This window comes from Esox lucius, chromosome 16 (assembly GCF_011004845.1).
Source record: "Esox lucius isolate fEsoLuc1 chromosome 16, fEsoLuc1.pri, whole genome shotgun sequence".
NCBI lineage: Eukaryota > Metazoa > Chordata > Actinopteri > Esociformes > Esocidae > Esox > Esox lucius.
In genome coordinates this window covers 16,713,184-16,738,636 of record NC_047584.1, presented here as the reverse complement: position 1 = coordinate 16,738,636, position 25,453 = coordinate 16,713,184, and the positions used below count along the sequence as shown (strand labels likewise).

Below are 25,453 nucleotides of genomic sequence, written 5' to 3'. Positions count from 1 at the left end.
AAATACCGGTTTTGATTTAATGAGGTTGCTCGCATCAGCGTAACATCAGCACTGTAAGAACTGAAATATAGGCCCAACAGTAGAAGGGTAAAGGGCATTCGGTCTAGTTCTAACTCAAAATAAAATTAGAGTTGGGGCTCTAAAGAGTAATACATGAAAAAAAAAAAACGTCTCAGGTAACGAATAACCGATTTAAAACTGTACAATCTATGCACCAAGAACAATATTCTATGTTCCAGGTATTTTATCTGTCTTGTCTAATGACTTCCCTCAGCGGGTTGTTAGCGCTAGACAGCCGGTCTCAGAACGAGGAACTTTCTTACAATTCTGCATTCTATGAAGGTCCATCATGGTACATGATTGGCAATTTTCGTCATAATCCTCTCATTATTAACATCAGAATTGTCAGGAAGGGGAAAAATTCTATGCACCTTATTTAAAGATTAGGTATGTCCCTTGAGCAGTACCGGTTTTACAACAAGGTCATTATCCAGTAGTATCAATTTCTGTGGCAAAAATATGATTATTACCATAACCTACATTTATAACGAGACTACACGTAAAATGTATTTAACAAAGAAAAGCAATGCCCAGCATCGATTTGATAAATGCAGAAGACAAAAAAACAAACAACGATTTCTTTTACAGTGCCTTAATACCCAGATATAACTGGAAATAAAACAAAAAATAATATAATTAGTATTAAATATTGAGAAAATAATTTCGACGTAAATTGATGATTTACGAATATAGGATGCAGATTAAAACATATGTTATGCATTTTTCAACGATTCGGGAATAGAAGAGGAAATTAACAATTGTTGTAATTAATGACAATCAGTAAACATTTACTTAGTCAAAGTCGATGCACTAACGACCTTTAGGCCTAATTAATAACGATGTAATATGGAACTAACACGGATGATATTGTTATTTCTAGGTTTTAAGGCACAAGGATCCAGTTGTGAATAAAAAAAACCTCAACTTGATCACCGCCGCACTAACAACGTAATTTCTTTATTGTAAATTTAGCGCTTAACCAATGAATACACTTTTGTTGGTTTATATATTATTTGTTGAATGCAACCTTTTTGGCTTTTTTCGAATATAGCCAACTGCGTAACAAATCTTTGTTTATTTTAAAAACAAATATTGAAGTGTTTGCTAATTATGATAATTGTTTTGGAATGACCATTAATTGTCCCCCAAATATTGGAGTCATAGATGCATGTGTAAACTAACGGTAGAGCAAAAAACACGAGCAACTGAGCTTGTTTAAGAAGTTCCAGTGATGAGTTATCTGTTTAATGAAGATTCCTCTCTTTGATCTGGTGATGGAACCGAGGTTTTGCTCAGGACAGCGGCAGAATACGGCAAAAATCCACTCTCGGACCTTTGCCCGGATGCCGTGCAGGTGAAGTCAGAGTTGGTACTTCGGGATCCCAGCGCGCTGGCGGCCTGGCTGCTGTGACAACTGAGACACGAGCATGGCCCAGTGGCGGATGGCGCACTGACCGCGGCTGCACATGCTGCTGCTGCTGCTGCTGCTGATGCTGCCGCAGAGCTATTGAGTCCTGCGGGTGACTGATACAGTCCTGGATGCCGGAAGCCACAGAGAAGCTCCGGTCGTGAATAAGGATGGGACAGTGCACGGAAAGTATCGAGAGGGCGAATGGAGGTAGCGAAAGGTGACGATGCAGCACCGGACGCAGCTGCGGCAGCGGCAGCTGCTGTGACACCAACATGCGGGTAATAGTGCAGAGGCATGTGGGAATGGAAAGGGTATGGTAAACTTCCGGTGGCTGCGGCGTGCGTCATCATGTAGGTGTAAAAGCTTGGATCTGCTGGATGGGGCCAAGACATAGCCAAACGTTGCCTCTTATCCTTCATACGCCTGTTCTGGAACCATACCTGCAGACAGAGAATCATCATTCATGTTTACTATAGGAGCCTATTCAATCCAACCCGCATTATACCACAGTAGGCCTACCATACGCTTAACAAAATATAGGGTCGACTCGCCTGCATTCAGTGTTCAGCATAGGCGTGTACCTAAAAACCAAAACACCGCATTTTTGATGTATTTTTTGATAGTATTAAAACGAGTAGGTCAATACACATGCATTAATGAATGGTGCATTTTCGGGACACCTAAGTAAATAATTTCTAATGATTTCTAATAAGTTGTTCACATAATTATTATTATAAAAAATGTTTTAGATGCATTCATTTATTTCATAGACGTTTCTGGAGAAACTTGAGTAAGCCATTGTTCAGATGTTTATAATTTTGCCGTGTGTTTTGTGTGTGTGCATGTTGAACAGTGTGTGTTTTAGTGATGTTTGCATCTGAAAATAATTGTTGCCTACACATTCCTATTTTTTTTGTAAAATATTATTTAATATAGGCAATATTTTACGCTCCAATGTATTATGTAAGAGAACATACCTTTATTGTTGTTTCAGGTAGATTTAGTGATGCGGCCAGTTCACACCTTCTTGGTCTTGAAACATAATTTTCCCTGTAAAACTCTTTCTCCAGTCTTCCAATTTGTTCTCTGGTAAAAGCAGTCCGGTACCTTCTCACCTGATCAGCATTTGACATGTTTGAGCCCATTCCATTGCCGTTATTGGAAAGGGAGGATGAACTTGTGTTGCTTCCAGAATTATTGTCGGAAAACCCTTTATGGAAAGACATGGAAAGATTAGGCTATAGCTACAAAATGTTGTTTAGGTTGGCTATATGATTTCACATTAAATTACATCTGAAGCAAGTTAAATAATAAATTAACAAGCAATATTTCATAGCAATAGGCAAACGTAAAATATTTTAAAAGCATAACCACAATTAACTGTAATTAGTAGTTATTATTATAAGTATTAAGCACATTATTTACATTACTATATACAATGTATTTGAATTGTCTTTTATTAATTTTAAAATATGAAATGAAAGAAGTATTACATTTTTATTTCCATCTTTCAATTTAGTGAACATTACCTTTGTTGTTGTTTTCCTTGTGTTGGCTCGGGGAGCGATGCGATGGGCATCCCACCTCCACGTCACTGTTCATGTCGGAGTCTTGAGAAACTTCTGGGTATAAGTGAATTTTCTTTCTGCTTTCTGATGATGAAATCTCCGCTGAGGAGGTATTCTCGCCGTTGTGGTGTGTACCGAAAAGAGTGTCGATTTCGAACTTGCCTTTGGTAGGAATATCCCCGAGACTTCCATGAAGCGAGGCGGAAGTTATTCTCGGGCTAAGTCGACCACTGTGCTGAGAATTTTCGAGGGCCTCCAGCACTGAATTTCCAGCGGAGTCTGACAGGTTCGACAGCCTTTTTCCAGACACCGGACTGTGCAGACCTCTCTCCATCAGAATCATCTCTTTTCTTATCCTCTCCATCATTAAGTCTTGTAGAAAAAGAAAAAAAAATGTCCAGGGCTAGTTCTCCGATGAGTTGTGGTGGAGCTAATCCGCATTCAACTCAGCAACTGTCTCTAAATAATATAACACCTTTTTATGAGCAAGGCGCAAAAAAATAGAAGAATGCCAGTACGAGCAACGAATGACTCTTCAAAATGACCCGTGCATCCTCTCTAGCCCAAATGTCATTCATCAAAAAGTGGTTGCCACTCGTCGGTAAGGTGCGTCTGACGCTGCTCGAATGATCATTTATTGTAACAGGTTTATAAGCAAATAAATACGTGAGGGCTGTCAGCTGATGATGGAGGCGGCCTGCGGTCAGACGAATATATATCCAAGTGGAGAGGAAGAGAAGTGAGGAGTGGAGCGTGTGTTCCTGGGTTGATCTGAGTATGCTTTAGAGGTGGCTCTTGGGTTTGGCCTCTGGGGTGAAATTGACAGTCTGATTAATAAAATGAGCGCGGCAACATTTCCCTCTTCATTTAGGAATATCATTATGCGTTGATTCTATTGTTTCTCCCCTCTGTTCCCTCTGTTCCTCAGTCTGCTTCTTATTTCTTATTCTATTTTTTCCATCGATAATTTCACCGACGCATTTTTGAATGATACATTATCACGGATTAAACGCCATTTAAATGCTAGATATACTAGTGATGTGTTAATATAATTGTTCACTTTTATTATCATTTGAATATGTCTTTACTATTTACACTGCACACTAAAATACATTTTGAGAACATCATTGTTATGACCATACTTAAAATAATGTTCCAAATACAACATGGTATAACCTATGCTATAATTATGTGATATTGGTGTTATTATCTCTATTACTTCTGGAACAGTGCTGCTATTTAAAATAGAAATTATGGCCAACTAATACCATTCTTCTTCAGTCTTTTTGTAATTTCCAAATATGTTTTGTTGAGCTCAAAGCCTTCGTGGTGAGTTTTATATATATATTTTTTAATCAAAGATTTGCAGTTTATTATTATCAAATCTACAGTTTGGTGTCGTGAATATTTTCTAACTATCTGAAATGTGTAGATTGTTCAGGTTTTAATCAAATTGTTGTTTCTTCTGTTATGGAATATAATGGTACTAGCCTAATACTGAAAAGGTTTCCGTTGGGTTTCCTATGTATATTTTGGGTTCCTATGTATATCAGAAACTATAGAAGCTATGGCATTTGGGATACTCAATGTAATATTTAGAATACATCGAAGGCATGTTTAGTCTCCCGAACAGAGTCAGATTAAGAGAATGTATGCTAATTCTAAGGTTAACGGGGAATGCAGAGACCGAGGAACATCATGTGTGCGTCTTTTGGCGCCCCCCAGAGTTTCCCTGGAATATCACAACGGTGCAGCGTTGATGTTTCTCGTTCAGAGGGCAGAGAAGTCCTGTGATGAAAGAAGAAAAGGTTATAGAACATGTGAACCCCGATATCACTTCTTAAATAAATTGGCCTCTTTTAAAGACAATTAAGGGATGATTTAAATGAAGTATCTAAATATCTGCAATATTGAAATGTCAAATAGGCACGGAGATGGGAGTGGTCCACAGTGGCTAGGGTGATTGCATGTATGCCTATATAATGATGTTTACCCTAGACTGTGTTTGTGTTTTGCCTTCTTTTTTGGCCACTTGCATACATGCATGCATAATGTGTTACTGCTACTGGCCTAGCGTCTAGGTGTACATATCCACCTTTGGATGGAGTAAATTTACAATGGGTTTATAGCCTAAGGATTTGGCCAGGGTGGATGTGTTTAAAGTAAATATTTTGGTTGTAGTGGGTTTAGAATTCCAACCTGGTCCTTACCTTTAGTCTCTGAGACCAGCCTGGAATGCAAGAGTACAGGTTGCATTTCTTAAAGATGCAGTCTAGGACTTTTGCGTTAGAAAAAATAATTCTCTAAACCTTCACTTTTGGTCTGGATGTCTAATATGTTAATTGTATGTGCATATTGTAAGTAAAATCCTTTTGGTTAGCCATGGCATTCCAAGTTCAAAGCCAGTGGTTTTGTTGACATGGGGCAACCCCAACTCAGTTGAGATGGTTTGGGGTTTGGGATGAATTGGACCGCACAGTGAAGGAAAAGTACTCAGCATACATGCAACCTCCAAAATGGTTGGAAAAGCATTCCAGTTGACTTCCCCTTGAAGCTGGTTGAGAGAATGCAAAGAATGTGCAAAGCTGTCTTCAAGGCAAAGGGTACCTACTCTTATGAATCTACAAAATTACATTTATTTAGATCAGTTTTACATTTTTCTGGTTGCTACATGATTCCTTAACTGTTATTTCTATTATTCTACAATGTGTTAAATTGTAACATTTACAAAAATATCCTTGGCGGACTAAGTGTGTCAAAACTTTTGACTGGTATTGTATATGCAGTATTTCGCAAAAGTGAGTACACCCCTCACATTTATGCAAACATTTTATTATATCTTTTCATGTGACAACACTGAGGAAATGACACTTTGCTACAATGTAAAGTAGTGTGTACAGCCTGTATAACAGTGTTAATTTGCTGTCCCCTCAAAATCACTCAACACACAGCTATTAATGTCTAAACCGCTGGCAACAAAAGTGAGTACACCCCTAAGTGAAAATGTCCAAATTGGGCCCAATTAGCCATTTTCCCTCCCCGGTGTCATGTGACTTGTTAGTGTTACAAGGTCTCAGGTGTGAATGGGGAGCAGGTGTGTTAAATCGGGTGTTATCGCTCTCATACTCCCTCATACTGGTCACTGGAAGTTCATCATGGCACCTCATGGCAAAGAACTCTCTGAGGATCTGAAAAAAAAATGTTTTGCTTTACATAAAGATGGCCTAGGCTATAAGAAGATTGCCAAGACCCTGAAACTGAGCTGCAGCACGGTGACCAAGACCATACAGCAGTTTAACAGGACTGGTTCCACTCTAAACAGGCCTCGCCATGGTTGACCAAAGAAGTTGAGTGCATCTGCTCAGCATCATATCTTTGGGAAATAGACGTATGAGTACTGCCTGCATTGCTGCAGAGGTTGAAGGGGTTGGGGGTCAGCCTGTCAGTGCTCAGACCATACACCGCACACTGCTTCAAATTGGTCTGCATGGCTGTCGTCCCAGAAGGAAGCCTCTTCTAAAGTTGAAAGCCTGCAAACAGTTTGCTGAAGACAAGCAGACTAAGGACATGGATTATTGGAACCATGTTCTGTGGTCTGATGAGACCGAGATAAACGTATTTGGTTCAGATGGTGTCAAGCGTGTGTGGCGGCAACCAGGTGAGGATTAAAAAGACAAGTGTGTCTTGCCTACAGTCAAGCATGGTGGTGGGAGTGTCATGGTCTGGGGTCAACATGTACTGCGACATACTGAAGCAGAGCATGATCCCCTCCTTTTGGAGACTGAGCATCAGGGCAGTATTCCAACATGATAATGACCCCAAACACACCTCCAAGACGACCACTGCCTTGCTAAAGAAGCGGTTTAGACATTAATGGCTGTGTGTTGTGTTATTTTCAGGGGACAGCAAATGTACACTGTTACACAAGCTGTACACTCACTACTTTACATTGTAGCAAAGTGTCATTTCTTCAGTGTTGTCAAATGAAAATATATAATCAAATATTTACAAAAATGTGAGGGGTGTACAAAATATTGTGGGATACCGTACACACCGATCAGCCATCAAACTATGACCACTGACAGGGGAAGTGAATAACACTGATAATTGCCTTATCATGGCACCTGTCAGTGTGTGGGATATATTAGGCAGCAAGTGAACATTCAGTTCTCAAAGAAGCTAGAAGCAGGAACATTTGAAAAGTGTAAGGATCTAAGCAAGTTTGACCAGCAAGGGCCAAATTGTGATGGCTAGACTACTGAGTCAGACCATCTCCAAAACTACTGGCCTTGTGGGGTGTTCCCGGTCTGCAGTGGTCAGTACTTATCAAACGTGGTCCAAGGAAGGAAAAGCGGTGAACCGGCGACAGGGTCAAGGGCGGCCACGGCTCATAGCTACTGTAGCTCAAATTGCTGAAAATGTTCATGCTGGTACTGATAGAAAGGTGTCAGAACACACAGTGCATCACAGTTTGTTTTGTATGGGGCTGCGTAGACACAGATCATTTAGGGTTCCCATGCTGACCCAGGTCTCCTGCCGAAATAGCATATAATGGGCACATGAGCATCAGAACTGGACTACAGAGCAATGGAAGAAAGTGGCCTGGTCTGATGAATCACATTTCCTTTTACATCACGTGGTTGGCCGGGCACGTGTGCGTCGCTTACCTGGAGGACACATGGCACCAGGATGCACTATGGGAAGAAGGCATGCTGGCGGAGGGAGTGTGATGCTTTGGGCAATGTTCTGCTGGGAAACCTTGGGTCCTGCTATTCTTGTGGATGTTACTTTGACACGTACCACCTACCTAAGCATTGTTGCAGACCATGTGCACCCTTTCATGGCAACAGTATTCCCTGATGGCATTGGCCTCTTTCTGCAGGATAATGCACCATGCCACAAAGCAAAAATTGTTCAGTTGTCAATTTGTTGTGATAATGTTTAGAGATTTCACCCAATGCTTCCTGAATACCTCCTACAAGTTAGATTGGCTTGATGGGCACTTCTTATTTACTAATTGGTCAAGCTGCTCGCACACTAGCTCAGTGTCGAGATCCAGTGACTGTGCTGGCCACTCAATAATACACAGAATACCAGCTGACTGCTTCTTCCCTAAATAGTTATTGCATAACTTGGAGTTGTGCTATGGGTCATTGTCTTGTTGTTGCTCCAATCAAGAGCCATCCACAAGGTATTGCATTGTGTTGCAAAATGGAATGATTGCCTTCCTTCTTCAAGATCCCTTTTACCCGATACAATTCTCCCACTTTACCACCACCAAAGCATCCCAAGACCATCACATTGCCTATGCCATGCTTGACAGATGGCGTCAAGCACTCCTCCAGCAGAATTTAATTTGTTGAGCGTCTCACAGATGTTTGTTTTTTTATCCAAACACCTCAACCTTAGATTTGTCTGTCCATAACAGTTTTTTCCAATCTTCCTCTGTCCAGTGTTTGTGTCTTTTTGCTCATCTTTATCTTTTCTTTTTATTGGCCAGTCTAAGATATGGCTTTTTCTTTGCAACTCTGCCTAGAAGGCCAGCATCTGGAATCGCCTCTTCACTGTTGATGTTTAGAGTGGTGTTTTGTGGGTACTATTTAATAAAGCTGCCAGTTGAGGACCTGTAAGGCATCTGTTTCTCAAACTTGTCACTGGAACACAGGACTGATGGTTGCTGATAATGGGCCTCTGTAGGTCTACGTAGGTATTCCATTAGAAATTTGCCATTTACAGTTTCAGTAGTCATTTACAACATTAGCAATGTCTACAATGTATTTCTGGTCAATAAATGTAATGTTATTTTAATGTACAAAATATTTGCTTTTTTTTTTTTACAAACAAGGACTTGTATACCTATATATACACGCAGTAAGGCACGAGTGGGGGTAATGACCAGTATATCACAGGCTATGAGCTAAGGAACGAGGCTTTGCGATATGAAATTATTTTAAACTGGTTATTAACTAGTTACCAACGCAATTAGAGCTGTAAAACTGGGATGTCATACCCGTGGTATAGGTCTCAAATATCATGGCTATCAGCCAATACACATTCAATATTCAAAGCAACCAGTTTTATAAATGTATATATCAAACCCCGTTAATACATGGATATAGATATGTTGTATAGATGTTTTAAATATGTATCTGAACTGGGTTGATTGGCCAGACGAAGCCATTAGCAACGATGTCAGTCTATTAAGTGCGGACAAATTCTGTCTTCAAGTTTTACGGTGTTGTGTGAACTGTCAATAAATGTACGGACACCAGTTAAGTGTTAAGTTGCCTAAAATTCAAAGACAAACCGGCAGGTTAGGTTAGAACACACGTGAATTTTGGTGTGGACTTTGGCGTCAAATGGTAGGAATTCCTTTTAAACCAAGGTTATGGTGCATCCCAGAGCTCAGTTCTTGAGTATGGTGGATATTCAGCTATAGACCCTTCTCAATGTTAACTGATAGAGCCATCTAGTGATACCTTGGGACAATTGCAGGCTGCAGTGTGGTGTGTAGCCGATTATTTCACTCAGACTCAATAGGTTTTAGCCGAGTCTTTTCAGACAAAAATAACACTCTCGACCTGTTAGGAATTCAAACGAAGCCAGGACATTTGGATTGGTTCTTATGCCTTTAGAAATACATAAACAATAAATAAACTACCATTTTGCAGCATTTATATATTCAGTGACGCATTTTGCAGTAGCCTATACACAGTTTTGGATCATTCATATATTCATTCATATATTTTTTTGTAGAACACAAGTTTGTATTAGAAAATGTATACCATTAGTTACATCGTAATTGCGATAGGGTTTTTATTTTCTGAGAAAAAAACATCAATTTTTAATCAGTTATGTGTTTGCATTGGATTTCTATATAGTATGAAGACTTAAATAAAGGCTATCTTATTATTGATTCCATAGCGACAGATGGTGTCCGAGGATGAATAATACGAAATTATGTATTGAGTAAAATATATTAATCTAAAAGAGTGGTAAACTCTCCAATCCAATCTTACACCACGCTTATGTATTTCCTCGTCAAAAAACTTTCCCAATGGAAACATATGAGTGGTAACAATGTATAATTGTATAGTTGTCACAATAAAAACATTTTCCCTTCAAGAAGTTAAAAATGTGTTGTGGCCTGCTAAATTATATATCTATTTTAAAAACAGGCCTCGATGACATTCCTCGAAATTAAACCACAAAGTATGTCGATTAAGCCTATACAACTAATGTAATAGTTGTCAAAATTCTATATTACGCTTCACATGTTTAAGAATTGAACATGTTATAATACATTTGTACAATAATTTGCTCAGTTATAGACAAAGACAAATAACAGCGATAACATTATGTATTTTTAAGTGTGGGTCTACATATTACATTTTATAAAATACGTAATTGATTAACAAAGTATTTAGATTGTTGGTAGTACTTTCTGAGTTAAAAGAATGTTTAATATTCAAATGTTATTTTATTACATTTTGGAGACCTGTTTAAATCCATATAATTAACATTCTCTTCATTACGCAAAGAGCCTAGCAAAAAACAAACCTTAATAGCCTAGGGCTCAGATTATGGATTATTTATTTGCATATCACGTGAAAGCAACCAACCAACCACATTTCGTTCACAGTACTGTAATCAGTCGGACAAAAATGAAAAAAAGAACGGTTTATTCGTCTTCATCCTTGGTTTAGTTTCACGCACTGAAATGCAATATATTCTGGAATTGAGAGGACTATATGAGGTTTTCGTGGAGAAAAGTTGCGGTGGCGGTCGTCAAACTCAAATGGAGGGTTTAGGAGATAGTATCCCCTCTGTCCATCGCAAAGTTTTTCTTCGTCTGCTCTCGGACGTCAACCATGCATGTCTGCGTCAGGGCTAGGCCTACCCGTACACACAATTTCGGACAAACCTAACTCTCTCTCTCTTTGATCAGAAACTCTAAAATCATGTGCTACTATTTCTACAACCGCCACAAATGCAACGTTAACCTTTGGCGGTGATTTAGGGATCAGTTATTATGGTTGCAAAATCCCAAAATCATGTATTTCAACAGGGTGTAATGAAACAAACTTCTCAGGCGTCTCTATCTGGACACTCTGCAGATAAAGCAATGCATTTGCCAGGGTTTTCAAGTTCCAACATACACTGCAGTGAAATGCACTCGAGACTGAAAGACTTCGGTGATATTGACCAAGGGTATGCGTGTCCTTATCAGAAAATACCTGGATATATTGACTTACCTGTTGTAACAAGGGCTGGCCCTGATCCGAGGCAAGAACGTGTTTTGCCTATTGAGGACTACCAACAATGGAGCTGGGCTAATGGTTGGAGCAGTCCATTGTATTATGCCAGAAAACAGAACCAGGGTTTGCAATTCTGGAATTCATCCTTAACAGGTTGGTTCTACCTTATTTGCCCTTTCTTCGAACTAACATTTAACACGGTGGATGCTTTTTTGGGTCAAAATTACCCAGCCGAGGATTCAAGAGTAATAAAAAAAAAAGGCGTAGCTTTACATGCAAAAATAACATCTGAAAATTCGTGTGTTCTTCTTCTCAAAATAAAAATGTATTTTTATTCCATACTTGTGTAGGGGAAGCAGTAATGAACCAGCCAGATGTCAGCACTTTATACGGACATGGGAGGAAGAAACGGGTGCCTTACAAGAAACTACAGCTCAAGGAACTTGAACGAGAGTACACCATTAGCAAGTTTATTACCAAGGAGAAAAGACGACAGATCGCTTCTTACACCAACTTGTCTGAGAGACAAGTAACAATATGGTTTCAAAATCGTCGTGTCAAAGACAAGAAGGTTGTATCAAATGTGACAGACGTTAAGACCTTTTTCTGATTATTTTTTTATTCAGCCATTTATGAAATGCTGAATTAAGTCACACATACTTTTAGTAAACTGTGGGTATTTATATTGTTTATATTAAATCATATATTTTGTTTTTGGAATTTTATTTGTGCGATTTCTAAAATGTTTCTGTTATTTATTTATTTTTATATTGTAGGCCTGGGTTCTGTTTGGATTGTTTGAGCAAAATTCCAAGTAGGCTTTATAGGAAGATATATATATCACCTAGATTCATTTAGAAAATGTATGCGCCATAGCATTTCCATAGTCGGAAACTGTATTTATTAATCTTTTTCAGGGGAACGTCCCGTTAGATATGAATTGCGCCTCAACCATTTATATGCAAGTAGTAAGAACATGTATGCATATATACATGTTTATGTGTGTGGAACTGCATTACTTTTTTGTAGCTGTGCATTACTTCTTACGGCCTAGTGGCCTGTATAGGCCCAATACGTCACGTTTTTAGTTGTGTTATAAGATATCTACATTACTTTCTATTTGATTATGTCATATTATGAAATTCTAGGACGTTGGGACGTTGCCTAAAATATATAAAACCCACATTACACTTTCCCAGTACGAAAATGTTACTTTATATGATCTGGGAATGTGTCCACACAACATGTGTTTTTGTCCACACCACAAGTGCTTATGTAGGATTTGTCCATTCTTAAATTATCTAAAAAACAAACCTACTCCTATATTAGCACAACAACTCTGTTGTTATACGCTGTGTGAAGTCTTATGGTCTTACTAATTACACACCAACATGTTTGCTAGTGACACAATTCCACTACAGTCGCGGGTCGTTATCGATAACACGTAGGCCTACTTAAACTGTTCATCCTAAGGTCAATAATGATCTACATTATCCTTCTGACCTTATAATAATGTTAATAATCAACTACATTTGAAAACTGTAAGTTCACTCTGAGAAATTAATAAAATGACAACTATTCGTGGTCTTGTTTCGCCCTCTTCTGGCTTCAGCACGCAATTGCGCCAGGACAAAATAATTGTGACATCCTACATAAAACAAAAACAATAATCAAATACAATAATTACATGTAGTGAGGAGTTTATTTTTATTTATTTATTTTTGCTATGAAATATAAAAACCTACCAGTCAGTGTGAATGCTCCCAGAAAAACAACAACAACTACAACATTTTACAAAATGCACGTCTGATTTTATGTTTTACTCTTGCTTTTCTTGCTTATGATCAGCCTGCATTAAACATGAATGCATTAATTAGACTTGCAATAAATACTATTACTTTATAACAAGCGAATAGTAGCTTCTATAAAGAACCGCCACTCAACATGCACTTGGACTTGTTTTTGCTTAATCTGAGTTTACTGGACTTTGACCTTGAACTATACCGATATTACGCTTTCAACGTAACACGTTGGTTTTCTCAATATGCGTATTACATCTTGGTGTTAAGTGTGAGAATTAACCAGTGGCTCGAGAGAATGTATTTTTTAGAGTTTTCAAAAATGTACTGGACTCGTGAAAGACGGGAACCCATGCTGTCTCTTTTCTTGGTGCAGAATGAGGGTTTACAATTGTCATTTTCTCTAGTCCGAAAATCCCATTTTGAATTTGTTTGGAGAATTTAGTAATATCCTATCCATTTAGTTTGTATTTTTTGTAAGGTCGCTGATCCACATTTTTCAAGGGCCAGGGCCAGTATGAAATAATGGTTTGAAGTGGGCTATACTTTTATTTATAGTAGGTCTATACGAAATAAGAGGCCAGTAATGTATGTTGCTTAATTGATTAAATATATATGTAGTTGAATTCAGTTCCTATATTTAATTCAGTTCCTATTAAACAGGATAACTACATTTATCACAAGCGAAGATTTCTTTATATGTCAAATCAGAATACTATAAAATTTGACAAGAAAGTATGTTTTTAAAATATGTATATAATCAATGTAACCTATGTTACAAAGACACCTAAAGTAATACCAAAGCGTTAGATGACACTTAGGCTAAATGAGGTTAAGATATTAAGATATATATATTTGGTAGCCTACTTAGAATATATTATTATTATAATTGAAAGGTAGGCCTTCCCTGTTTGTTTGACCATTGGAGTCATATTTGGGTGTGTATGTTTCTATATACCTAGACCAATGACCTATATATGATTTGTGGCGTTGTTGGGCAATTACAAAGTAGTTGTTAAACCTCAGAGTAGGCCTACATGAAGGCCTATATGAGTTGTGAATAGAGGAATAATCTTATTAAGAGAACATGTAATACTCAACATTTGTTAGTCGGATAACTATTTAATATAACACAGCCTTTTTATGGTTGTTGGCCTTGTAGCAACAATACCAGTATGCCAGTAACTGAATCTAGACCCTATTAAGAAATAGCCTTCACAGCAATCCGTATTTTAATGTTATTTAATCGAAATGTCATTTTTTACACATTTGTCTTCCCCATAATTTTAGCAACATTTTTGTCGCTTGGACTAATGACAGACCTAAGTTAACATTGTTACATATGCTAAATCATTTTGATGCTCTGTTGAATTGCACTAAACAACAACATTTTAATATATACAAATGATCTGTGGGCATTGAAAAGGTTTTTATTTTTTTTATTATTGAGCTGTCTAACTACCATCCTTCAGAGTGCATATATGCAGGTATTATTTCTACGTTTCGACGATAGCTAAGTCAATGCACATTTCATATACCTATGCATTTTGTCCTAAACATCACATTATCTTATGGAACTATATCGCCTTGCATAGTAGCAGTATTAAGGGTGGGACTGAACAACATGTTTTGCATATCACGTGACACTGTATTAACAAATCAACAATTACCTTCCCTTTATTCTTTGGGAGTCGCTAAAAGGATTGTAAGAAGCGTTTGAGAGAGCTCCAAGGAAATGTGTGAGCGAAATCTTCTGAATTCTGGCTATGTTGGTTCACTGTTAAATTTTCAGACCCCGGAGTCGTTATATTTTTCCAACTTGCGGGGCAATGGAGCTCATCTCCCTGGGCTGCCTCAGCTCTCACACAACAGGCGAGAGGTGTGCTCGCCCCCGTGGACTTCCCCAAGTTCGTGCACATCTCCGTCTCAGAGCCGCGCCTTCAGTGGCTACTCTCCGCAGATTCTATCCAATTCAACGCCTGTAAATACTAATCCTAACCACCACAACAAGGGACCACTTGACGAGTCCAGTAAATACTACTTTCAGGATGTAAATCACAAGTTAGAAGAACCTGCAAGAGATGCTCAGGGCTTTTCTAGTGGACATGGAGTTGTCAGTTCCTCTACTTTTAAGTATGAATTTTCGAACTTGGACAGACGGTCACATAATTCCCGTGGATATCATCAACTGAATCCCAACAACCAGGCAATTGCCGCAGCCACCAAGCAGTCCAACAATTCAATTGCCCCAATTCAGACATCTTCAAGTAGGCTTACTGTATGTGCCAGAACGTTGTTTTCTGATGGTAAGCACTTTCTAACCTATTTTTGTGATGTGGAATTCAAACTGCTTACATAAACTGCTGTATGCCTATGACATGTATTTCGTAATGTGATAACTTCACATCCAAAGTTCTTGTTTTGTCTTATTCAATTTGTTTAATCGTTCATCATCACTTTGGTTGTTTATATCAAGTGTAAGAGATACACAATTGTTAATTACTGTGTTTTTCTTTCTCCAGGTGCACCCTGGTGCTCCTCTCAAATGAAATCCAGAAAGAAAAGAAAACCATATTCAAAGCCACAGCTTGCTGAACTCGAAAACGAATTTATGACGAACGAATTCATAAACAGGCAGAAAAGAAAGGAACTCTCTGACAGACTGGAACTGAGTGATCAGCAAGTTAAAATATGGTTTCAGAACCGTAGAATGAAGAAGAAGAGGCTGATGATGCGTGAGCATGCATTCTCCATTTACTGAGAGCCTTGGGTCTTGACAATGACCTGGTGTGTCTGACAAGCAAAACCACTTCAAACCTCAGTCCGGAGCCACTCAGTCATCTTGGCATTAAGATTAATTTACTTTTTTGACATTGTAAATTGTCGATACTTTTGGCCTTGTAAATAATTAGTTAGTTCGCATTATTTATTTTCGGAAAGTCACGTATTTTACTTGTGTTTTGAGTATTTTGTAAAGCATGCCATTTGTGTTAATCGTATAAATAAATATATTTAAACGTTAAACGACCCACTTAGGCTACTGTTTCTGAGCGTTGAATGAAAGAGTTAAAGGGAGTCGTAGGCTACATACAGTTTTTAGAGGTTCATTACGAAGCCAACGAAACTTTTTTGTTTAATAATGAATGCTTTTAATCAGTGTATGAGATTGTAAATGGAGGATTGTTTATATTTTATATTTAGTTCATTTTTGTATTTCTAGAGTAATATGGATGCTAGTTATGATAAAATATTGAGACATGCTACGAATAGTATTGACGAAATTGACAATGATGAGATGAAGAGCGGACCCGGCAATCCTTAACAATAAAGGCTGAGATACTTATTGCTCCAAGCTCAAGGTCGTGTGGGTGAAAAATATAACCATGACTCTCGGATGAAAATGTCATTTTCAAACATTATCACATGGTTATTAATTGAACACAATAAATTGTTTTTTGTGTTATTTTTTGAGTGTTTGAGTGGTCATGCTGTAATCAAGGCTAGCGAATGAGCAACATTTTCCATAGGCGGTTAAAATAAAACGGCCTTAGGTGTCCAGTTAATCAGTATTTACAACAATTGTATAATGTGTCTGATTAGCCTTGGATGAGTAACATTTACTTTAAGTGATAAAGTGACATGATGTGCATGTCTTTTACAAGTGTCTTGTAGGCCTTCGTACATTTGTTTACAAGAACTGCCACCGTAGGCTATCATGAATTGCGTAGTTATGTGTAAGATTGTTTGTTTTTGTTTTTAAACAAGTGGCGCTAAATAGAAATGATTACTTATCACTACTGATGTTCATGGGGTTTTCGACAGATCACTTGTAGGATATAATTTCATATTTGGAATCCTGTACAAATGGTTTTACACCGTAAGCCCACAAGTGCCTGAAATATTGGCGTATATATTACGTTCATAATAACTAGTTTTCATGTTCCGTGTTTTTCCAAATGACTGTTATAATTTAATTATATTATGTTGTTAACAGTCCCATTTTCTGAAAGCAAGCGAAGGGGAATGGTGTGTCTTTTTCGACAATCAAGGTTTTTTATTAGAACTGCCACGATGGCTGCTCATGCTCTCCAGTTACTGGGGGCGCCAAAACAAAGTTAAGTTCAAGTTTGTGTGTAATCTCGCATCACAAAATACCAACACAAACTTAAACCAGACCGAACACTGCATTCTAACTATGAAACTACAGGGTTTGAAGGAATCTGACTATTTGATGGTGCTTCACTGAGATGGGCCAGAAAGCAAGGCCCAATTCGCCCATTTTGTTAACAACGGCGGTTATAGCTTGTATTATAGCTGTATGCATGCGTTGTCAACCTGTTGCCAATGGCAATTCTCTCACCATTCTCTGTAATAGTTGTTCTACTGTAGGTATAGGTAGTACCCGAGAATATATGTTTGGGTTTTTATATGTTTTTCATACTATTGTTTGTAGTTTGCCTGTAGTTTTGGGGCATGCCCTCGGAATCATTTGTGAGTTTCTGTTTTCGTGTATTTGACGAATTTTCATTGCAAGATTTATATAAATAGGTTTCATTTTAAATGTTTTCTTTTACAGAAAACGGATAATCACAAATGTCCGATGGTCATATTTCGATCTAAACTGCAACGGTCACACATTTCAGACCCAAATCCTGTTAAATACAATAACCTTTTGTTTTGTGTGCGGGTGTTTGAGTTTGATACTTGCACTCGGACACGCACACGCACACACATACACACACCCACACACATAGTTTGCCATAAAAGTATTCACTATTGTGTTACTGTAAGTAACGTAAGCTTGTCATATTAGTGCCTTATCTAAGACATTTCTGTAGATTTTCCATCAAACGAACGTAGGCCTACTCTAAACAATAAAATAATACAGAGGAAATCATGGAAAATTAAACGTTAAGTCCACAATTGTAGGTGTACAATTTTAGAATTCACAATAATGAACACTAATCCTTTTACTTCCCCATTTCACGTTCCTTTGTGTAATTTTGAAGGCCTATATTTCTATGCGTTAAGTGAAAATACACCCCAAGTCCTATTGTCTGTATAAAAAGTTGCTACTATGGCTTTACAATCTTTGATAGAAGTAATCGCTTCTCAACAAACTATTCTCCAACAGCTGCAAGATGCACCTAAACAACAACGCTTCCTTTTGTCTGTGCAATAAAATGATTTGAGTGCCGACGTTTTTGGTCATTGCGTGGTCAATGTCTGCAGAGATGGTTTGTACTTGGCAGTGCAAAACCTTCTTTCACCCAATCGTGCTAGCGAAGCTTCTCCTTTTTATTTATATGTTGGATAATTTAATTCGAAGAACTTCCAATTGCATATGGACAAGGAAAATCAAAGCTTTTCGATTTGGAGTAACCAAATGTAGGTAAATATCCAATAATACTTCTCTGATTGAATCACCATGTATCCCTTTGTTAGGCCTGGATGGGTTTCTGAAATTGGACAATAAGGATCATGAGAGACAACATATATGTACAGTATATACTATATATATATATATATATATATATATATATATATATATATATATATAAGGCCTAGAAAATTCCTTAATGTGTTGAGGAAGATTCAATTCAGAAACGCACGTAACAATTTCCTTCATAATTGTTACTAATGAATTGAAACACGTGTCTTTATAAGTCTGTCTTTGTTATTGTCTGTCTTTCCTCTTTTACTTTTTCTTGTTATTTTGTAGAATTAGTTCATGCGGGTTATAAAGTAAACATTTAGATTCGTTTTGTATTCTTTTGTTTGTATTTTATAGCACCAGTTTTGAAAGGGTAGCTTAAGTTTGTTAGGTCTTTGTCCAAGTTATTACGCGCATAACTTGTGAATGATTGTCGTGTAAAACACATAGATATATATAGATAATGTATAGATATAGATTCAAAGTAGACATGTGCACCAGGGAACATTCTGTGCCCTTTAACTTGGACTCTAATGAGAGGTCAACTACAATGTTGCGAGTGTACCAAGTATGTGTTAACTATCATAATGCGTAAATGGCATATTCACTAATAGTGCGTAGATACACGGTTCTGGGTTTTCCATTCTATAAACCAAATTCGGTCGCAGAAACCCATTGACGAAATATCTCAGGGATTGTTTACTAAGGTCTTTTTAACCAGAGCGAGCGCAAATTTACATAGGAGTTGCTTCTAACCCTAGGCAACCAATGAACTATCGTGTACGCGCAGATAAGTTGCTCTAGTTCTTAATGAGTGATATTGATATATGGTAATTCCTTTACCAGATCACATGACACAATTACCTCAAGAATCGATCAAAATGAATTGCACGCCAGCCTACGTTTCCGATTTTTTTCTCCCTCGCGGGTCCTTTCCACACGCCTATGGTGCAATAGATGGACAAAGTTTAACGCACTCCAGCTGCCAATTTCTTTCGCTATAGCAAAAGACAGAAGGGGAGAGATGACGGAGTACGATGAGCGTACTAGCAACTGTGCGTCAAATATGTATTTACCAAGTTGTACATATTACGTTTCCGCGCCTGATTTTTCAACAGTCTCTTCGTTTTTACCACAGACCACGTCGTGTCAAATTAATTTTCCTTATTCTTCTAACATAGCTCAAGTCCAGCCTGTTCGAGAAGTGTCTTTCAGGGACTATGGACTGGATCACCCAAGCAAATGGCATTACAGGGGCAGTTACGCTTCGTACTACTCAACGGACGAGATAATGCACCGAGACTTAATCCAGTCGTCGAACCGTGCGGAAATGATATTCAAAAACGATTCCCTGTACAGCCATCACGCCAGTACGAACTCGACATGCAATTTTTTCACAAATGTCGGCCGAAATGGTGTTCTTCCTCAAGGATTCGACCAGTTCTTTGAGACTGTGAACTCCGAGAAGCCGAACCCGGACAAATCACAACAAAAGACAGACTCCATTCTTCCTGGAGATGCTGAATATATTAAAGAGACTTCAGATGCTTCTGAAGAGTCTAAACGAGATGCAAGTGAGGACATAGACGATACTTCTTCGATATCAAACAGCGCTGGGGACAAGATCAACGGCCAAAGTAAGTACAGGCTGGTCGGATTATAGTAAGTCCACTACTTTGTCGGTCCGATTTTATGTGGCCCTTTATAAGCATGCATAGGGTTTATATACCCCAATAAGATTTACTTTGCTGTTGTTAAAATATTTACGATGGGAAAGCAGTTTAGGAGAGCTATACTGCAATCATTTTAATGTGTTTTTCTGAATTAATGAAAGCTATCTGATTCGCTTGCCCGGTGTAAATTGCAATGCAGGCATGGTAATCAGGCCTGGCAGTTTTTCCACAATGAATTTACAAAATAACAAAGAAATTAAACTAGCAAGGTAGACTATAGTGTTAATATTGCAGAAATATGATACATAAGCCTGTAGCTGCATAGTAATGTTTTATCTTGAATCTCATGCGTTTAGGAGAGAAATTTACTCTAGGAAAATATTCGTGTGTGTTCCCTTGTGTGTTTGTACGCGCACACTCGAACATGCACGAGCATATCTGCTTGTGTGTTTGCCTGTGTGTTAACGTGTGCGCGCGGAAAGATGGTTTTGTTTACTCAGATAACCAACTTGTTAATTATATGTTCTTTATTGCCACTTTCAAAATACCAACTTTGATCGTAAATGTATTGTAAAACATACATTTGGTAAAACAAGTGTTTTTCTTTGTTCAGGTACTTCAAAGTCCAGAAAAAAAAGATGCCCCTACACCAAATATCAGATCCGAGAACTTGAACGAGAATTCTTTTTCAATGTGTACATTAACAAGGAAAAGAGGCTCCAATTGTCGAGGATGTTAAACCTGACCGATCGGCAGGTGAAGATTTGGTTTCAGAACAGAAGAATGAAAGAGAAAAAGGTCAACCGGGACCGGCTTCAGTATTTCACTGGAAATCCCTTATTCTAGTATTTTACATTGGGAAATGTGCTTCAAAACCGATTCACTTGAGTTTTTGGAGGGACATTTCAATCTAGACAAACTACAGAAGGTGAAACCTCGCTTAAAAAACTGAACATTGTACACAGTCTGGATATATCTATGCAAGGCTCTTGGTATCTTCTACTTATAGCCACTTACCTCAAAAAACTCATGAATCCTGATATTTGAAATAAGATTCTATCCAGTGAAGAAATCGTCCAGGAGACCTCGACATAATGTCCATTTTAATATCTCTATGGTAAAAATTGTAATCTCTAGTCTATATATACCCTACTTTTTATTTATTTAACTTTACATGATAGACTTTGGTGGATTTTCAAACATTGCTGTAAGCAACTCGAACTTTGATTACAGTAATCAATAACTATAATAAGTAATTTATAGTAGTATATTTGTGAATGCATTTAGTAGACGCATGTGATGTACAATGTGTTATCAAATAAAGTATACATGACAAATGTAGTTATGAGTTACCTGAAATAATTGCAATCACGAACTAATTTCGTAAGTATTAGTCTTTAGTCAGTGTCCACTTTTGGCATATGAAAAAGTGATTCATAGTTTCATACAATTACATTTTTTCTCGTGGTTCTTCTATCAACACAATCTGGCACATTCCGCTTTGTTAAGTAATAATTGCAATGAAGCTATGGTTAAAAGAACAGGCTAAAATGAGTATACAGAGAATATCCTGATATTGTAGCCAAACAGGAGCGACTCTTCAACTTCAAAGTTTAGTGTATACTTTCTATTCACTTTATTTTGTCTTACACTGTTTACTAAACCTTGAACCGTCTAGACAGTATAATAAAAACTAGCTGTAAATGGCTAAATTGGGGGCTATTGGACCCTATGGTCACTCCAAATGCGGCCCTGCCCCGAAATAGTGCAGACCGATGCATTCCTGTTTACTCTTCAAGCTATTGAGATTTACATATAGAAAATCTAAATGTATATTACCAAAGGTGTCTGTATTTCTTATATATTATTATATGTAACTAACATTGGCACGCAATTGAAGGGAAGAGCTTCCGCGCGTAAAATGTGATTTGATTAGCACACCCAAAATATTTTTTATTTAATTTCAATGTTCAATCTACTGACTAATTAATATGTTTTCATGAAAAACTTTAATTACTGCATTTCAACTTCGCATATAACGCCATATGTTATCACCTCCCAAATTTTTGTTGAATAATTATAGGCGACTTTTTGCTGAAAACCTATACGCCTTCTGAATAATATCTGCACTGCAGCAGGATTCCAATATGGCTGCGAAGCTGTAAGCTTTCCTACATGAGAAGCAAGCAGAATATCAACAGTTTGTTGATATACAGTAGCCTTGCAGTCTTTTCTTTTACATAATCAGCGGAGATATACATCAAAACATGCACAATCCTCTGACGACCCAGCATTATGTAAGACATTATAGTCATACATAAAGACTACATTACATTTTAGATTTGGTAACACAATAAAGACAATTGTCAAAATTGTCATAACCAATGTTTTAATTTCAACTGTCAATGTGTGTCCCTCCTCAGTGAAAAAAGCAGTCAGTGAAAAACATAATGAGTTCAGTAATCAAATCCTGAATAAATACTAATATTTAAGTAGTCCATTAACCGTTTAGTGGAATGACCAATATTGCTTCTCCTCTTTAATCATAGGTAATCTTTATTGTTTTCGCTGAAAAAAAAATTGATAAAAGCATGATGTTTTATATCAAAATATTCCAGTTGTATCTGTCGGAAATCAGTAATAGAAGACATTTGGGAATCAATCACAAACACACTCCTATCATTCAGTCGTTTGATGGTTGACATGTTTTGTTGGGTTTTAGGTTTTTGACATAGCTGGGAGGGAAATATAGTGAAGACATTGCCAGGTGACATTGTCCTTTCCCATTTTGACCACAGGAGGGCAGACGTGTAGTAAGTTTCGATTCCAGTTGGTTCATGAAACACACAGGTTGAATTATAGCTGCGGTCTGGAATATTATTGAAAGGCTAGTAATGTTTTTGTTGGTGGTTTGATGTGAGAGTAGCCTATACCATATTATCGGTGATCTCAATATTTGTGTTTTGACTTGGTGTCTTTCTGGAACCGTTGGGAAACAGCTTAATATATTTTTAAAATCCAATAGGCTGAGAATACTGTTCATGCTGTCTATACATTGCAATGAAAACGGGAAGTACTGCGGTTTGTTGTAGCCTAACGCCACTAATTTAAAGTGAATAAAACACTAGCTTTTGTATTCACTGATTGGATTAGAATATGGCCAACAAAGTAAACAAAGTCCAAACGTTACCCTGGACTATATTCAATTTACAATTTAAAACATTTAGTCATTGGGTTCTATGTACATTACATGAAAAATAACTGAGGTATGCTTAATATCAGTTCCAAACTTCATAATTTAAGTAATTTAACGTGTTGATCAATTATAGAATAAATCTAATGATCAATTTGCAATAATCGATCCATATCTTGTGTATTTTCTATGTATTACACTCTGTATTTGATTTGGACAAACATTACGAATTGTCGATTAAATATGGGCTCTTAGTTTAAGACAATATACCTTTAAAAATATATATTTTTTGGGGTCATTTTAATGAATTATTTATTATAATTAATGATGAAATCTCATTTAATCACCCTAAGAAGCAGTGGATACCTTTGATTATTCGAATTGTTGAAGTAAAAAACAATGCAGGTCAAGCTGGTGAATTCTTAAGAAAACAGGAGGTTTCCATTTTCTGTGTTCAATGGAATTATATATTTCATGCTTGCATTTTTACCTAATCAACTTTTTTTATTGAAGGTTATACAGCCATTGTTATATTTTTAGAGAGCAAATTCTTTTTTGGGCTATTGCCAACTTTGAAATATATTGAAACACACCTATATAATTCATCGAACTAATTGATTCTGTATAATGTAGTTTCTCCATCTTCACTTGTTAAAGCTTATATTAGATGACTCAAATATTTATTCGAAGGATTTCAAATAATGCATTGCGCTGTCCTTAGTTACGCTTCAGACGTTGGCTTGTGAGGTTGTTTGGTGTCCTTGGTTGTGCACTCACGCTCTGGTTTTTTATCTAACTAAATGAAGCTACTACCCCTGTCTATGCATGTATAGCACTTAATGAATTTCTGAAGAAATTTCACAAAAGGTCTGGCGCTAAAGAAAACCGCTACATATTTTGTTACATTACTATACATGTTTAAAATTAATGTTTAAACTAACAGAAATTATGAATAGGGTCTGGAAAATCCATAAGGGTAGAGAAAAATCCTGGAGCAAATATATTTTCATTATATATTTAGATAGAGTCTGGTATTTTCCTCCCATATTTATTTTGTTAAGTAGGCCATTCCACGGGCTGGGTCCAATCCAGAAAGGCAAATGGATCGTGTAATTATTCGTGTGTTGCATTATTAGTACTATATCCAGGAAGTATCGGGAAGTGTCATCATGTTGTATATTTTTTTGTCAATTTGTTATCAATTATCCTACGTAAAATAATACACAATCAACCTATTGACAATCCTGGTGATCTTATATCCTGATAAGCTGAGTAGAGAGTAGTCTACGGTATTTATGTGTGTGGTGTAGGAATTGTTTATGCATTACTTTCCTATTCCGTCATATAGGTCCCAAAGTAAACAGGTACCCTTAGCAGGCACTTAAAGAATATTAAACAACTCTAGAATAATACTAACGATTACAACTAAACCGGGTAACGATATCAACTACGCACGAGATGTCCGAACAGTCTTTTTTCTGAGGATCATATTTAATCCAGGCCCTCTTTAAGTAGGAATCCATAAAACATAGAAAATATAGGCGCATGACATAGCCTTATTTGGTTAAATGTTTTGATCTTACCTATTTGCACTAACTTTTTCCCTCAAAGTATTTTTTGTGTCGCTGTATTACCTTGACCACTACGCCGTACACTATAGCCATATTATGTGAAATGTTTTAATCTACATTTTCATTAACGAGCTTTAGTAGCCCAACAGTCTGTGTGAGGAGATTCTTAGTTTGGACTTTAATTGTGTTAGAGGTGTTTGGGTGACTAGGGCATGAATTCTTGCATCCTTACTTTAAGGATTAGATCATGCTCATTCTTAGCTTGGATTTTGTTTCAAGCAAAGAGAACAGGCTAAATATTCAAGATGTCCTTTTCAGGGTTTGAATCAATTTCAAGTCCGTGTTCCAGGTGTCGCTGTTTACCACTTCTGCAGCTCCCCAGTCATGAGTCAATGCGTCCATGTGATGGGAAAAGAGGCTGCGTCTCAAGGCCATTTTCAAATTTCATTGGCGAGCTTGTCATGTGGTAGAGAGGCATCCTGAGCA

The 25,453-nt window shown here is 37.4% G+C and overlaps 4 protein-coding genes across 4 annotated transcripts; 3 read left to right on the top strand and 1 right to left on the bottom strand.

The window, feature by feature from the left end:
* Positions 1-783: 783 nt before the first annotated feature.
* On the bottom strand, positions 784-3,795 carry evx2 (even-skipped homeobox 2). Its single transcript, XM_010879906.2, has 3 exons — positions 3,001-3,795; positions 2,449-2,681; positions 784-1,911 (listed from the first exon to the last, which is right to left on the bottom strand). The coding sequence occupies exons 1-3, from the start codon at positions 3,404-3,406 to the stop codon at positions 1,297-1,299; spliced, it is 1,254 nt and encodes a 417-aa protein (XP_010878208.1). The 5' UTR covers positions 3,407-3,795; the 3' UTR covers positions 784-1,296.
* A 6,938-nt stretch (positions 3,796-10,733) lies between these two features.
* On the top strand, positions 10,734-12,028 carry hoxd13a (homeobox D13a). Its single transcript, XM_010879907.4, has 2 exons — positions 10,734-11,450; positions 11,648-12,028. The coding sequence occupies exons 1-2, from the start codon at positions 11,072-11,074 to the stop codon at positions 11,905-11,907; spliced, it is 639 nt and encodes a 212-aa protein (XP_010878209.4). The 5' UTR covers positions 10,734-11,071; the 3' UTR covers positions 11,908-12,028.
* Positions 12,029-14,805: 2,777 nt separating this feature from the next.
* On the top strand, positions 14,806-16,441 carry hoxd12a (homeobox D12a). The gene is made up of 2 exons (XM_010879908.3): positions 14,806-15,402; positions 15,619-16,441. Exons 1-2 carry the CDS (start codon positions 14,832-14,834, stop codon positions 15,855-15,857), a joined length of 810 nt encoding a protein of 269 aa, XP_010878210.2. The 5' UTR covers positions 14,806-14,831; the 3' UTR covers positions 15,858-16,441.
* A 3,019-nt stretch (positions 16,442-19,460) lies between these two features.
* hoxd11a (homeobox D11a) lies at positions 19,461-21,514 on the top strand. Its single transcript, XM_010879910.2, has 2 exons — positions 19,461-20,167; positions 20,817-21,514. Exons 1-2 carry the CDS (start codon positions 19,555-19,557, stop codon positions 21,047-21,049), a joined length of 846 nt encoding a protein of 281 aa, XP_010878212.1. The 5' UTR covers positions 19,461-19,554; the 3' UTR covers positions 21,050-21,514.
* Positions 21,515-25,453: the final 3,939 nt, after the last annotated feature.